The sequence below is a fragment of the Microcaecilia unicolor genome, chromosome 1, assembly GCF_901765095.1.
Source record: "Microcaecilia unicolor chromosome 1, aMicUni1.1, whole genome shotgun sequence".
Taxonomy (NCBI): Eukaryota; Metazoa; Chordata; class Amphibia; order Gymnophiona; family Siphonopidae; genus Microcaecilia; species Microcaecilia unicolor.
Window position 1 is genome coordinate 637,250,534 of NC_044031.1, and position 17,416 is coordinate 637,267,949.

The 17,416-nt window shown below is 42.5% G+C and overlaps 1 protein-coding gene across 4 annotated transcripts in view; it reads left to right on the forward strand.

The window, feature by feature from the left end:
* LOC115460506 (membrane-spanning 4-domains subfamily A member 4A-like) overlaps window positions 1-17,416 on the forward strand; it is a 61,563-nt gene that overhangs the window by 27,584 nt on the left and 16,563 nt on the right. For all 4 annotated transcript variants that reach the window (XM_030190273.1, XM_030190271.1, XM_030190272.1 and 1 more), the window contains exons 5-6: window positions 3,686-3,862; window positions 17,035-17,154. In XM_030190273.1, coding sequence (XP_030046133.1) covers window positions 3,686-3,862; window positions 17,035-17,154 — 297 coding nt within the window. The remainder of the gene's footprint in view (window positions 1-3,685; window positions 3,863-17,034; window positions 17,155-17,416) is intronic.

Consider the following 17,416-nt stretch of genomic DNA (forward strand, 5'->3'; position numbering starts at 1 on the left):
GCAGCAGTATGCAGGTCACTGGAGCAGTTATTAGGGGGTGCAGTGGACTTCAGGTAGGTGGACCCAGGCCCATCCCCCCCCACCTGTTACACTTGTGCTGGTAAATGGGAGCCCTCCAAACCGCCCCCCAAACCCACTGTATCCACATGTAGGTGCTCCCCTTCACCCCTTAGGGCTATAGTAATGGTGTAGACTTGTGGGCGGTGGGTTTTGAGGGGGATTTAGGGGGCTCAACACCCAAGGGAAGGGTGCTATGCACCTGGGAGGTCTTTTACCTTTTTTTTTTGTTTTTGTAAAAGTGCCCCCTAGGGTGCCCGGTTGGTGTCCTGGCATGTGAGGGGGACCAGTGCACTATGACTCCTGGCCCCTCCCACGAACAAATGCCTTGGATTTATTCGTTTTTGAGCTGGGCGCTTTCATTTTCCATTATCACTGAAAAACAAAAACGCCCAGCTCACAAATTGTCGAATAAAACATGGACGTCTATTTTTTTTCGAAAATACGGCTCGGTCTGCCCCTTCAAAGACCCATTCTCGGAGATAAACGCCCATGGAGATAGACGTTTTTGTTCAATTATGCCCCTCCACATAACTTACATTGTGAGCCCATTAGGGACAGTGCAAAGTACCTGAAATAGAAATTCTAAACCGCATAGAGGGGCATAATCGAACGGGGCCTGCCATCTATAAGGGCGGCCATCTGTAATGACGGCCCCATTAAGCGGCATACCTGACTGTATTATCGAAACAAGATGGCCAGCCATCTTTTGTTTTGATAATACCGTCGGGGCTGGCCAAATCTCAACATTTTGGGCCACCCTCAGAGATCGCCGGCGTTAGAGATGTCCGCCATTGTTTTTCGCCAATAATGGAAACTAATGGGGGCCATCTCAAACCCGGCCAAATCCAAGCCATTTGGTCATGGGAGGAGCCAGCATTTGTAGTGCACTGCTCCCCCTCACATGCCAGGACACCAACCGGGCACCCTAGGGGGCACTGCAGTGGACATCACAAATTATTCCCAGCTGCATAGCTCCCTTATCTTGGGTACTGAGCCTCCCAAATCCCCCCCAAAACCCACTCCCCACAACTGTACACCACTACCATAGCCCTAAGGGGTGAATGGAGGCACCTACATGTAGGTACAGTGGGTTTTGGGGGGGAGGTTGGAGGGCTCACATTTACCACCACAAGTGTAACAGGTAGGGGGGGATGGGCCTGGGTCCACCTGTCTGAAGTGCACTGCACCCACTAAAAACTGCTCCAGGGACCTGCATACTGCTGTCATGGAGCTGGGTATAACATTTGAGGCTGGCATAGAGGCTGGCAAAAAATTGTATTTACATTTTTGTTGGGGTGGGAGGGGGTTGGTGACCACTGGGGGAGTAAGGGGAGGTGATCCCCGATTCCCTCTGGTGGTCATCTGGTCAGTTTGGGCACCTTTTCGAGGCTTGGTCGTGAACAAAAAGGGACCAAGTAAAGTCGGCCAAATGCTCATCAGGGCCAGCCTTCTTTTTTCCATTATTGGCCGAGGCTGGCCATTTGTTAACCATGCTACTGTCCCGCCTTCGGTACACTGCCGACACGCCCCCTTGAACTTTGGCCAGCCCTGTGATGGAAAGCAATTGAAGCTGGCCAAAATCGGCTTTCGATTATACCAATTTGGCCGGCTTTAGGAGAAGGCCGGCCATCTCCTGATTTGTGTCGGAAGATGGCCGGCCTTCTCCTTCGAAAATAAGCAGGATAGTCACCTCAAGGATCACCTGTGGTATATCAAGTGCTAAAAAAAACAAATACATTTCTAAGCAGCATGGTTAAAATAACACTAGATATTCAGTACTGACCCTCCACTAATCAGCTAACTAGATAAAGTTAAGGTGGCTTTTTCTGTCCTAATTTTATCGGTTTGCTATCTACTGAGTGGTCTGCATATGGCAAAGGGATGGGGAAAAGGAAAGGGAATGGGATTTGATATACCACCTTTCTGTGGTTACAATCAAAGCAATTTACATATTATACACAGGTTTTTATTTTGCATCTAGGGCAATGGAGGATTAACTGATTTGTGCAGAGTCACAAGAGGCCAGGTTGGGAATTGAACCCAGTTTCCCTGGTTCTTAGGCCACTGAAGTAATCATAAAGCTACTCCTCCATTCTGTAACTCAACAACCTCCAACTCTGCCCAAGCTTTGCTACAGTCCACCCCCAATACTGTCTGTGTCAAGGTGCTGAGATGACATATCCAGCAGCACTCTCTGGTTAGTGCCACTGAAGATCCTTTCCACCAGTGCCTGCTAACCACATGGCTAAGTGCCTTTGAATGTTGACCTGAAATTTTTTGCAGTGTAACTTCTTTCTACTGAGGAATGTCAACAAAATTGTACAACTTATGTTGGAGTTTAGTCATCATACCAGGAGTAACATTGTCCCAGATTTTCAATGACTATTGGGTGCCTGACTTACCGACATAGGAGGAGTAATGATCAGCTAGCTAACATCCTGCCTAGGCTACTGGCTTAGTACTGACTCAGACAGGAAGACTGCCCCCTACTGAGTCTTACTGCAGGAACACCATTCCTTACAGACTTTCCATCCACTTAGTGGTCCATTCTACTCCTGTCAGGATCATGAGACCTTATGGTGCTCATTATCAAAGCTGATGAGTGTTATAAAATGCTTTAAAAACCATCCATCTGCTAAAAATATCCAAATCCTGATGTCGGAAAATCAGAATTTGGACATTTCACACTGCAGTTCATGCAAATAGCAAGGGGGCATGTTGTGGGCATGTTTTCGGCGGGACTAGGAAGGCCACAAAATAGGACATCCAGGATTTTCGAGTGGGAAGAAACGTCCATGTCTAAAAAGGACATTTTTATCTAGAACTGTTTCAGTCATGTCCAAGTTATAAAAAGTTGCTCTAATTGATCAGCTGACCATTGAAGGGATTAAGGCATGACCCCTTCTTAATCCACCAGTGATTGCTGCCCCCCTCCCTGTACCTGGCGGTGGCGGGGGAAGGTTGGCGGCAGCGGGAGGGGGGATCAAAAGTGTCGGGGGAGGGTTAGCGGTGGGGGGGGGTTGAAAGTAGAGGGGGCCAGGGCTAAATCTGTGGGGGCCCATGCCCCCGTGGCCCCACCTAGCTATGCCCCTGGTTTAAACATGCATCCTTTGGTTCTGCAGGGACCTCTATGTGGCCATAGTTTTGAAAATGATGCCAGATAGACGTTCATGTCCCTGTTTTTTTTGTTGTTCAAAATTTAGTCGTTTCATTTTGGAAAATGGCTATTTATTTTGGATGTTTTTAGTGCAAAAACGTCTGTGTCACTATTGAACAAGAAATCATGATGTTTTTCTTGTTTGATTATGGCTATGGCATGGATGTTTTGGGGGGGGGTTGGAGGCTATGAACAGGGATTTTTTTTTTTACTTAAATTTTTTTTGAAAATGCCCCTCCATGGGATCAGATCCCAGTCTGTTATAGCTGAGGTTTGAGCTGTTGAGGTAATACCGATAATGGTGATGGTGGTAAATATTAGAGTGAATAAAAAATTTGAAAAGATGGGATGCAAATAAGGCAAAGATAGATAAAGATGTTGAGAGATACCTTGCTTTTCTTCTAATAAACATTATAAAGCACTAACAGAAAGCTAACAATCTCTATTCTTGTATTCTTTGTGTGGCAGGTGAAGGGCATCTTGGTGTTAAATATTACCGGCGCTGTTGTTGCAGTAATTGGAATTATTCTTATTGTTGTTGATCTGAGCTCTACCTACAATAGCAACTACAGCTGCAATAACAATTACGATTCACTCTATTATAATAGTGATGACAACTGCCAGGAGATTCAAGGTTTCTTAGAGGTACATTTTCTTTCAAATAATTATATTATGAGATTAAGATGGGGCGGACTGGCAGTGATCTGGGCCCCTGGGCACTGAGGATCACGGGCCCCTAACCTCATCAAAAATAATTAGACTAGATGGAAGCTAGAGGAGAATTGACCCCCTACTGCTGTGGGCCTTGGGTGCTGCCATATTGTCCCCATAGTCAGTCGTCCCCCCCCCCCCCCCCCCCAAGATTTGGCTTAAAATAGATCATGAGACTCATGGTGATAATGATTTTTGGGTTCCCTATGCTGAGAAAAGTTTTTCTATGAAAAAGATGTAGTGATTTTTTTGAAGTTATTTTAGAAGCATCTCTCAGTTTAAAGAGCAGTGGATCACATTCATATGTAAATGGTGATTTCAGAAAGTAATATTTTATAAGTGGACATCCACACTACATACAGATTTCAAGGGGCAGTGGTGGGGGTGGCTTGAGTTGGCCAATAATTTATACATATGTTCCCATTATACAGCTAGAATACACATATGGGAAACATTTCCCTATCAGGTTTTGTACCAACACGGAGGCACACACAGATTTTTTAAAAGTGCTCATTTTGGCCAGGGATTTACACAATGGATTAAGGGAGTGTTTCTTCTTCATCTCCCATTGTTTATCTCCAGCTCCAAAATGAAATACAATAAAAATTGCAGGCTTATTACTTAATTTAAGGCTCTTATACATATCCCTCCTAAATATATACTCCTTATATTGGGCACCAAATATGGCACATAACTTCTGCGCTGAAACACAAGTTAAGCACTAAAACATGGCTGAAACAGCAGTTACGCATCTAAATGCACGGAGGCGCCATTCCATACTGCAGTGCAGAAGTTCTATAGCACGTGACTGCAAAGGGGAGGCGATCACATGCGAGGGGCAATTTGCACATTTACAAGCAAAACTTATAGAATACTATTAGTTACATGTGTAAGTGCCAACATTTACTAAGGATGGGCATTCATTTGCCCAATATCCTACATTACTGCCCGTCTTTATCAAATGATAATGAACAGAAAAACCCCACAAAAAATAATGTTTTATCATTTGCTGATAACAGTGCACACTCTTTGCAAAGAGGGCACCCATTGCAATGCTCAAACCATATCCCTGGATTCTATAACGGTCACCCAAATTTGGAGGTACAGGGCAGTTACCTGAATATTACTACAGATCGGCTATTTTAGGGGGGGGGGCAGTCGGCACTTATGCGATTACCTGATGATATTCAGCAGTTAACCACCTAAGTTAAACAGACAAATGGGGCTGTATAAAACACAATCCTATCTTTATCACAGCACATTAAGTATGGGGACACCGTGGGAAATAATATCCCCCTGTTTAGTAAGCCATGCTAGCAACTGTTGGTACACCGTATAAGTCTGTTGGTACACCGTATAAGTCTGCCCAGCACCATCCCCGCCTCCCGCCACCGGCTCTGCCACCCAAACCCGGTGGCAGGAGGCGGGGATGGTGCTGGGCAGACTTATACGGTCTGTGCCAGAGTCGGTGGTGGGAGGCGGGACTGGTGGCTGGGAGGTGGGGATGGTGCTGGGCAGACTTATACGGTCTGTGCCCTGAAAAGGACAGGTACAAATCAAGGTAGGGTATACACAAAAAGTAGCACATATGAGTTTATCTTGTTGGGCAGACTGGATGGACTGTGCAGGTCTTTTTCTGCCGTCACATTGAATGGCTGTGTCAGAGTTGCTTAGTAAACAGGGGGGGGGGGGGTACTTTGTTCTTATGACATCAATAGTTGGATGGAACCTCCAGCTGAGTCTCTCTTGTGCAGATAAGTTTGGTTATATATAATTTTTTGTATTGTTTGATGACATCGATAAGGCAAATGAGCAACATACCTAAGAGGGAGCTTAATGTGCTAAGATGTTTCCATTTGCTTGTCTGATGGTGCAGTGAGTGAAGTTAAGAATCTGAGCACATTATACATATATACTTTCATTTTATTTGAGGTGATATTTATTGTGATTTAATTTTGAATAAGTTATTAAAATAATACAAGTACCTTATGCTTATAGTATTATATGCCAAAAATTAGATGCCAGGAAAAATCCACACTCAGCGCTATTCTACAAAAGGAACTCCAGGATGAGCAGCCTTTATGGAATAGTGCCTAGCATGGATTCTAGCACCCAACCGTGGGCATAATGACTTATGCCTGCTGAAACCTGGTGTAAATTGTAGCACAGCAAACACACAACAATGAAGGAGACTAAAAAGGTCCTTAAAACAATGGTGTCTGAAAAGGTATTTTATTGAAGTCTTCACAAAGACCCAACATGACTCGTGTTTTGGCAAGAATGGCCTGCCTCAAGGGTCTACAACAAACAATAAAAGCACATTCTTTATGGAATAATGCCTAGCATGGATTCTTGTGCCCAACTGTGGGCATAATGACTTACACCTGCCGAAAACTTGGTGTGAATTGTAGCACGCAAGTTGGGTGTGGATCCCCAATATTCTATAACTCTGCACCTAAATTTTGTGAATGCCCCTCACCCACCCATGCCCCTTCCATGTCCTTCCCCCTTCTGAGTTGCACGTGAGTCAATTTAAGCACCCAGTGTTGCAACCAGAGCCACTTGTTAGCTCTAATAATTAAATCATTATTTTGCACATGGATCTTGGATCCATGCCCAAATTTGGGTGACCTTTTATAGAATCCAAAGGATATTGTGCACTTTTCAGAAAGAGTGTGCCCTCTTTGCACACAGTGCATCCTTTTCCAAAAGCGTGCACACTCAATCACCCCGATATTCAAAAGCATTTAATCAGCCTGGATCGGTACCTGGCCGGTTAAATGCCCTATAACCAGCTATCCCTCAATATTCAGCGGGGATAGCTGGCTATCTCCCGTTGAATATCACTGGTTAGCGGCTGGCAGATATCAGCCGACATAACCGGTTATACACTGATTTTCAGCCCCACTTCAGCAGCAATATTTGGCCATGTGAATATGTGGGATATCTTTGGCTGGTTAGAAGATAACCAGCTAAGTATGAATGTCAATATAGCCAGTTATCTTCTAACCTGCCAAAAATAAACCGGATATTCAGTGCCGGTCACCGGAAAAGGCGTGGAATTGAATATCCAAGTTTAGCAGTGACCGCGGGAGTTGACTTCAAATTACACCATCCCTTGTTTACTTTTCTGTTTTCCTGAGTCCACTCTGATACTGTAAGGAGGTTGGAGGGTCTAAGCAGGCTAGGAGGAGGTATGGGGCCAGACTACATTCTCCACAAGACCCTGAGAGAAGGAATCGGGGGGGGGGGGGGGGGGGTAGGTTCCAAAACCCGGTAGGGACACCCCATGGAAGGGAGGGAGGTAAGGACTGGAAAGAGCAGCTGCTATGGCAGACAAGGGCCAGAAGGGGGAGCCGTGATGACAAAGCTCAATTCCCTTGAGTCAGAAATCAGTACAAGATTCCTCCCACCTGGGCGGAAGCAGGGAAAGGCACTAACCAACAAACTGGCAGAGAAGCAGAGTTAATGGAGTGCTTGGAGGATGGAGAGTCAGGAGGGTCCAGCTCACCAGGTTTGGAGGAACCCATTGACATGGACTGTAATTGTACTCTGGGGCAGAGTTGCAGGGATTGAAGGCAGTGGGTGGTCACAGGAGTCAAGTAGCTGTGTTGTGGGAGGTGTACTGCCATTCTGCAACTACCCAAGAGGAGAGACTTTTAAAACTGAAACCCAGGAGGTTGGAACTGGGAGAACTTGGATGTAAATTGAGAGTTTTTCTTTTTGCTATGTTTGGAACTGAATGGAACATTACCCCCCTTTGAACTGAGTTTTGTGGAGGAGGGGGAATAGACTGGGTTTGAACTAAAAGCTGTGTTGTCTGGAAGGACTTTGTTTTGGACTGCTGAAGGGAGCTACCACTACCCCAGAGGGATTGCTACCGGGATACGAGTATTACAATACATAGAGTTTCTCTTCATGTATTTATTTCTGATGTACGTTAGCCAGCATTATATTAGTCATCACCCATTCTCATCTTCGGTACTACAGTGATTATGAGTAACTTCCATGATCGAATCTGTGGATATTTCTCCTCTCTCCACTACTTATAAGCATTCTGGATTCCTTTTAAGCTTAAGAGTAGGCGTCAAACCACAAGGAATAATGGTGACATTTGTATATTGGTAACAACAGGAAGACAGACTCAATGCATATATAAGGAAAAGTGGATTTAAAAAAAGAACATAATGCTGGCTAACGTACATCAGAAATAAATACAAGAAAAGAGACTCTGAGGGGCCTAATTGAACGGGGCGCCCAAGATTTCATGAGGGCGTCCTCACAGGACAGCCCCATAAAGGGGCGAGGCAACCCGTATTATTCAAACAAGATGGGCGTCCATCTTTCATTTCGATAATATGGTCGGGGACGCTCAAATCATGAAATTTAGGTCGACCTTAGAGATGGTCGTCCTTAGGTCGTTTTTGAGATGGTCATCCCTGGTTTCAGCGATAATGGAAACTGAAGACACCCATCTCAAAAGCGACCAAATTCAGGCCATTTGGTCGTGGAAGGAGCCAGCATTCGTAGTGCACTGGTCGCCCTCACATGCCAAGACACCAACTGTGCACCCTATGGGGGCACTGCAGTGGACTTCAGAAAAAGGTCCCAGGTGCATAGCTCCCTTACCTTGGATGCTGAGCCCCCCAAAACCCCAAACCCACAACTGTACACTATTACTACTACTACTATAAATCACTTCTATAGTACACCACTACAATAGCCTTTAGGGATGAAGGGGGGGCCCCTACATGTGGGTACAGTGGATTTGTGGTGGGTTTTGGAGGGCTCACATTTACCACCACAAGTGTAACAGGTGGGGGGGATGGGCCTAGGTCCGCCTGCCTAAAGTACACTGCACCCACTACAACTGCTCCAGATACCTGCATACTGCTGCGAGGGACCTGAGTATGGCATTTGAGGCTGGCATAGAGGCTGGCAAAGTATTTGTAAGCTTTTTTTTATGGTGGGAGGGGGTTAGTGACCACTGGAGGAGTAAAGGGAGGTGATCCCCGATTCCCTCCGGTGGTCATCTGATCAGTTCGGGCACCTTTTTGATGCTTGGTCGTGAAAAAAAATGCAACAAGTAAAGTCACCCAAGTGTTCGTTAGGGACGCCCTTCTTTTTTCCATTATCTGCCGAGGACGCCCATCTCCTAAGCACGCCCCAGTCCCGCCTATGCTACACTGCTGACACGCCCCCGTGAACTTTGGTCGTCCCCGCAACGGAAAGCAGTTGAGGGCACCCAAAATTGGCTTTTGATTATGCTGATTTGACCGACCTTGCGAGAAGGACACCCATCCCCCGATTTGTGTCGGAAGATGGGCACCCTTCTCTTCGAAAATTCACCTGACTCTGTATCAGAGTGGACTCAGGAAAACAGACAAGTACATAAGGGATGGTGTAATTTGTAGCCAGATATTTTTGTAATGATAAGAGGTGTTATATGCATATGCTATCTCTGTTATCTTTGTATCTCTTCAAGGGAAAGAGTGTTATTGTAATTTATATGGTTTGGAGTATGAGTGTATTAGGTTATGAGAGAATGTGTGAATGAGATATTAAGGACTAGAAGAACCTGGTAAGTTATAATTACAAGTTTTATAAAGATTTTTCGATATTAGTAAAGATTCTATATGAGGAATATATGTAGTTACTTTATATACCAGCTTATAATTGAAAAAGAAAAACGCCTATATTGCGACCCAAATCGGGAGATAGACGTTTATCTCACAAAAACGAATAAAGCGGTATAATCGAAAGCCGAATTTGGACGTTTTCAACTGCACTCCGTCGCGGATGCGGACAAAGTTGATGGGGCGTGTCGAAGGCGTGGTGAAGGCGGAACTGGGGCGTGGTTATCGGGCGATCAGAGATGGGCGCCTTTCGCCGATAATGGAAGAAAAATATGCATTTTTAGCGAGAATTTAGGACACTTTTCCTGGACCCTGTTTTTCCACGAATAAGGCCCCAAAAAGTGCCCTAAATGACCAGATGACCACTGGAGGGAATCGGGGATGACCTCCCCTGACTCCCCCAGTGGTCACAAACCCCCTCCCACCACAAAATATGCCGTTTCACAACTTTTTATTTTCACCCTCAAATGTCATACCCACCTCCCTGGCAACAGTATGCAGGTCACTGGAGCAGTTGTTAGGGGGTGCAGTGGACTTCAGGCAGGTGGACCCAGGCCCATCCCCCCCCACCTGTTACACTTGTGCTGGTAAATGGGAGCCCTCCAAACCGCCCCCCAAACCCACTGTACCCACATGTAGGTGCCCCCCTTCACCCCTTAGGGCTATAGTAATGGTGTAGACTTGTGGGTGGTGGGTCTTGAGGGGGATTTGGGGGGCTCAACACCCAAGGGAAGGGTGCTATGCACCTGGGAGCTCTTTTACCTTTTTTTTTTTTTTTTTTGTAAAAGTGCCCCCTAGGGTGCCCGGTTGGTGTCCTGGCATGTGAGGGGGACCAGTGCATTACGACTCCTGGCCCCTCCCACGAACAAATGCCTTGGATTTATTCGTTTTTGAGCTGGGCGCTTTCATTTTCTATTATCACTGAAAAACAAAAACGCCCAGCTCACAAATTGTCGAATAAAACATGGACGTCCATTTTTTTCGAAAATACGGTTTGGTCCGCCTCTTCACGGACCCGTTCTCGGAGATAAACGCCCATGGAGATAGACGTTTTTGTTCAATTATGCCCCTCATAGGGTCCTACATATTCATTGAGGATATCCTGAAAACTGGACCTGCCTGGGGCTCTCAAGGACCATAATTGCCTATTTCTGGTCTAACTAATGACAGATGTCTCTGAATTGGTGGTGATTTTTCGATATTAGTAAAGATTCTATATCAGGAATATATGTAGTTACTTTTTATAGGGACCTATGAGACATTTGTAACTAGACTGAAATAGCGGGCTCTCATTTAGGGATACAATGAATACGTAGGAGATAGATTTGCAGATCTATCACATGTTTATTGGCACTTAAATGTTGGTGTCCTCCATTATAGAATTACCCCCTAAGTTCAAAGCCTGTGTGGTGACTGTTGGGGGTGTTCCCAGCATGTTCCCATAAAATTACCACAGTATGAAACGCTTCACCATGCAGTAAGTGTAAGAAGAGTGCAGATGCACTAACCATCTTTTATTTAGGGGGTGGTAAGTGTACCCACTCTATTTGCACCAGCGACAGCACATGATCAAGTACCTTGCACTACTCATTTCCTGCTCCATAAGGCTGTATGCAGTTAGTGTATAAATCAGTGTGCAGTGTTATTCCAGTGTGTGGTAATAGTTCCCATGAGCTAACTGCTTGGAGAGGACAAAACGTGCACAGACATTCTTTTGGGGCACATGATCACCAGAAACAAAAACTCCAGGGATAGTTTGCATTTTAAGATCAAGTTGATATGTGTGAGCTCAAAAGGACATGTGCATTTTGTCAGCTGACATGTTACTGAAAAATGACCCTGTACTAATTATTATTATTATTATTATTATTATTAATCAATTATAAGATAAAATATGATGCTGATGACTTTTCACATTTCAGCATCCTTATTTAGAATAAATAGACTTGTAATATAGATTTTGGTACCAAGAATGCACCTATTTTGAGCCTAACGTAAGGGGCCAAGAACTTGCTCATATTTTAAGCACAACTAGAGTGGGTATAAATTTATGCATCTAAAATTCAAAAAGAATGCACATAGATTATAATCTACATGTGCAAATCTGCACCCCTACCCACCGTCCACCTAAACTCCACCGATCACATCTTTGCATTTTCTTATAGAATACCACTTAGCCAAAAATAGTCATTTATGCAGTAATGTGACAGGAAACCAGCATTTACACATGTACCTGCCACCCAGAAATGAGTAGCTCCTTATAGAGTCACCCCCAAACAGAGTAATTTTATAACAGGATACCTACTATAGGCTTTGTGTTAAGTTTATTCTATAATAAAAAGTAGGCTCAATTGGCTTTCCAGAATAGTAGTGCAATTGGCAGAGAATACATATACATCTAGCCCTATAGCTTAAATTACAGTATTGTGAATCCGATTTGCATAAGCCATGGTGAAACCTGGCTCATCTCCCAAGCCTTTATTTCCAGACACTTGATATACAGTGAATTGAGCCTATACATGTGACTAAGCAGTTTACAACAATAAAAAGTAAACTCTTTCTGAGACTGAGGGGGGGGGGGGGGGAGGGAGGAGAAAAGTCTATTGGGCAGAGGAAAAGGCCGCAGAGAAAAGGAAGGATTTCAAAGGTGATTTGAATGTTTGAATGACTGTCCAGTAACTCTCCATCTAGATGAGCTTAACACATACTTTGTAACTAAGATCAGTTCAAAATACCTTATTCGTATAATTTTCCTTCAATTCGGTCACCCATTTATTTCTCCCAATGCCTGAGTCAGATCGAATGTCCACCTAGCCCAGTTTCCTGTTTCTAACAGTGGCCAGTCCAGGTCACAAGTACCTGGTAGAATCCCAAGAAGCAGCAAGATATTAAACCACGGCTTTCCCCAGATCTTCCTTAATATGAGTTTATGGAACTTGACTAAACCCTTTTTAAAATCTGCTATGCAAATTGATTTCACCATATCTTCCTGCATCAAATATTTGTTGAGTGAAAAAAAATCTCCTATATGCTTCAAAAGTTACCATGGTGTGTCTCCTAGTCTGTACTTTTTGAAAGAATAAAGAATGAATAACCATTTACCCATTTTCCATTCCAATCAAGATTTTGTAGACTGCGGGGGTAAAAGCAGCTGCCATAAGATAACAACTGTATTACGGAGACTGACCATGCCATACTTTTGGTACAGCTGATTTGTCACAAAATCTCCAGTGCTTGGTGCTCCAATACATTGGCTATAATTAAGACTTGCCCTTTCTGAAGAAAGAACCAGTGACTCTGTTACTTGACTGATGCAAGACAAAAAAATGTAAGCAATTTGAAAGTCAAGTGAAAGTCATATTAACCCCCGTCTCCTTGGAGTCCAAAATGTATTTATTTTATTTATTTAAAACATTTCTAGCCCACTTCTTACTTGTTGGGTTACAATTCTGGGAAAAGCATCCAGAATGACATCAAAAGACATTCCTGTGGCTTTTCAAGCCATAACATAAAAAGCACAACCAACCAGCTATCAAGATTATTAGAGACCTTGCTGATATCAAAATGATATAAAAGGGCAATATCTACATCACAGCTTTCATCTTATCTGATCAACTCATCGATCATTGGAACAGGTGGCCGTCACAGGCAATGCATTCAGGTGAATGCACTGCCTGTGATGGCCACCTGTTCCAGTTGTTCCAAGTGTAGGAAAGAGTTGCATCACTGATGCGACCCAGGTTGTAGAAGCCAAGTTCTGTGGTCACTTTCACTCATGGGTAACAAACAGGTGGCACTGATTTTGCGTCTCAGTTAGAGTGTGTTTATTCCAACTAATCTCTGATAAGTGTTCATTCTTGTATATAATGTTATAGTTACAAAAGAACATAAGAATAGCCAAACAAGGTCAAACCAATGGACCATCTAGTCCAGTATCCTGCTTCCAACAGTGGCCAATCCAGATCACAAGTACCTGGCAGAAACTCAATTAGCAGAAACATTCCATGCTACCAATCCCAGGGTTATGATTATAGTTTAAGTTTATTTGATATACCACTATTCAAAAACAAATAGGGATTACAAAACACATTTTTAGAATATAGAAAGGACCTCCAATAACAGATAGGACAGAGAAGAGCCAAGGAAAGTATTAAGCAATCAGAAACACAACAAGTAGAGGGCGCTGGTGAGCCTCGAGCAACATGGCAGCCTGATTCTGTGGCTCCTGTTTTCAAAGATAGAATCTCGAGTTTACCATCAGTTTTGGAAATCCTTATTGTGGGACTCTAATATATATAATACATCTGTTGTTATGGCTAGATGAAATTAAAAAATAGACCCAATAACAACGCCTCTTCCAGCCTCCAAGAGACATAAACAAGATCTTCGATCTACTAAGATGGCGATGGAACCTGCCCCGGAGATATCACTACATGCTATTATGGGTGAACTTCTCTCTATTAAAGGTCTCTTACAAGATATTCAGGTTTCTTTATCTGATATTAAAGAAGAAATCTCAGAAATTGAAGCAAATATCGCTACTACTGAAGCCCGCACATCAGCACTGGAACTTAAATCGGAGGTACATGAAAACCTGATTAATAACTTGCAAAGGAAAACAAAGGAAATTGATTTTCTGAAATAAAAATAGAAGATCTAAATAACAGGTCCAGAAGGAATAATGTTCATTTTATCAGATTACCGGAGGGATCAGAAGGGTTACATCCTTGTGAATTTTTAACAACTCTTCTGCTGAAGATACTTGATCTTAACTCTGATCAATGGCTTGAAATTGAACGGGTGCATATAACGCCATCTTTTTAAACCTGTAAATCAAAAATTTCCAACACCCATGGTTATTAAATTTTTACGTTATCCAACAGCATTAACCATATTGCAAAAATCTAAAATAAAGGCTCCTCTTGTCTTTGATGGTTCAAAAATCTCCATATTTCCAGATCTCAACAAAACTACAGTGCAAAGAAGGAAGGCTTTTCTAACATTCAGAGACCGCCTGAAAACACTTGGGAGCGCAATTCGGTCTTTTCTACCCAGCGCATATGCGTGTGACTGTGCACAACACGACTCAAAGTTTTGATGACCTGGAGCTTTTAAACACTTTTCTGGACTCCTTTAAGAAATAATTTCTTATGTATTCAAGATATTTACTATTATAAATATCATTATATCTCACTACCAACTGATGATAACTCACTGTATGCTTGTGAGTGGGTAATTGGTTTGCCATACGTTCTGACCTCCATTTACCATGTTCTATTGTTTTACAAGCATCTCATCCTGACATTGTTCTCTCTGACCCAGATAAGAAATTGTTTAATATATTGTTAGCTGTTGCTTTGCATCTTATTGTCGCTAATTGGAAAAATAATTCAAATTTATGTTTCAATGAATGGTGGAGTTATATATGTGTAGTAAGAAAATACGAAACCCTCCTAGCCCATAAACATCTCAGTGTTAACTCAACTTGAAAACTCTGGGCTTGGTTAGATTCCTTTTGTCTAGATTCTTAAAACAACAGCTAAATGTTTATATCCATAGTGCTTACTGAAAATGTTTGAAGAGTAATGACCTTATGTACCAATATTTCTAGTGAAGCCACTGTTAATTCATTTTGCTTTTTATTTCTTTGTTTATTCTAGTTGTATAATTAAAACTCTTTCAATAAAAAGAAAAACAAAAAAGGAAATACAACAAGTAATATAGTAGGGGCACAGTCACCACCTAACATACACAGTTGCACTAAGTCAGGGCTTGCTGCCACCCAGCACAAAAGAATGATCATTGAACATCACCAAATGTTAACTTGAAGAGGTGAGTTTTAAGGCTGCCTTGAGTTTGGGGAATCCAATCTCTAGGCAGAGGCCTGCCGGGAGGGAATTCCATAGGGAAGGGGTTACACAGTAGAAGGCAGCATATCTATATACAATATATTGACCATCTTGCTTTAAGTTTTTTATTTACACATCTTACTGGAATATTACTGCCCCATCCTTGACCATTTTTAAATCTAGATTGAAAGCCCACCTCTTTAACATTGCTTTTGACTTGTAACCACTCCCCCACATTAATTGATTTGCTTGCTTTATTTTTGTCTATTAGATTGTAAGCTCTTTGAGCAGGGACTGTCTTTCTTCTATGTTTGTGAAGCGCTGCGTATGCTTTGTAGCACTATAGAAATGCTAAATAGTAGTAGTAGTAGTATATCTACACAGTAGAAAGCAGAATGTCAGCATGTGATTTTTGTTTTAGACTTTTATTCTACATTTTTTGTTTTGTACTTATACATAACTTTTAAATCCTGGTTACTTCCATTTTCATTCTTGTTTATGCTTAATTCTTGTAAATAAAACCTTTTCCTTTTATCATTAGTTATGCGCATTTTTATAGATTATCAGTACACTGTATCTCCAGAGGGTTAAAACTTGGTAAGCTGGCTAGATATGGTCTTTATCATTATTCCATAGTGCATACTAATTTCTGTATCCACATCCCTATTCTACCACACTTTGTGGTGAATTACTGGTACCAGCCGCATTCCTACAGACCTCTGTCATATAGCTCCTCAGCCATCTCTTCTCCAAGCTGAAGAGCCCCAACCACCTAAGCCTGTCCTTGTATGAGATGAAATCTATCCCCTTCATCATTTTCATCACCTCTCTTTGTACCTGTTCTAATTTCTAATAACTTTGTCCTGCCCATCTTGTCAATATCAATCTGAACTGCACTTGTTTCACCCCCCTCTCCCACCTCCCTGGTTGCCTATTAAGATGGTTCACTGTATTGTAAAGGCTTATGAGTATCACATCTATGCATGTCTATGTTATTTGAATGTTCTTGCATAGTTTAAATTTGTTATTGTATTTTTTAGATGTGTAAACTGTTCTGATTTGCAATGCAATAAGTGATGGTATAGTAAATGATACAGCATACTATGATATATCATTGCACTCTGCTGACATTTATCATATTTCTGTTATATGAATGGTTTACTATACTATATTTCTGATACTGTATCATGTCATTGCTATTTACTAGGATTGAATTTACATACCTCCGAGCTTACCTAATTGGTTGTATTTTATGCTGACATTTAATTATTGTTATGCTGTTTATTTTTATTACATTTGTACCCCGCGCTTTCCCACTCATGGTAGGCTCAATGCGGCAGGCAATAGAGGGTTAAGTGGCTTGCCCAGAGTCACAAGGAGCTGCCTGTGCCGGGAATCAAACTCAGTTCCTCAGGACCAAAGTCCACCACCCTAACCACTAGGCCACTCCTCCACAATTAAGTTGTTTATGTCAAGCTATCCATGTTGAACAGTGCCTTGGGTGAATCTCTTCATAAAGGTGACTAATAAGTCCCAATAAATAAAAATAAAAATGTATAGAAATTAAACAAATGCTGTTCTCTCCCCCCCCCCCCCCCCCCCCCTCTTATTTTCTTCATAGAGTGCCATGAATGGAATTGAAGGTGTTCTCCTGGTTCTGATGCTCCTGGAGTTCTGCATTTCAAAATCAACCTGCGTGTTTAGTTGTGCAGCTATATGCTACAAGCCCAACAACAATATGGTAATTATAACAAACTAATTATCTCTGATTAAACCACTATTATACACTGTAGTCCTCAGACTACAAATCTGCTTCTTGGCTCAAATACACCATCTGCTAGAGTGACTTCTTTATTTTTTTCTAAAACTAGTAACAAATATGAGGAGTAGCCTAGTGGTTAGTGCAGTGGACTCTAACCCAAAAGACCCAAGGAACCCAGTTTCAAATCCCAATTTAAACACAGTAGTATAGCTGATGATGGCAGATAAAGTCCTGAATGACC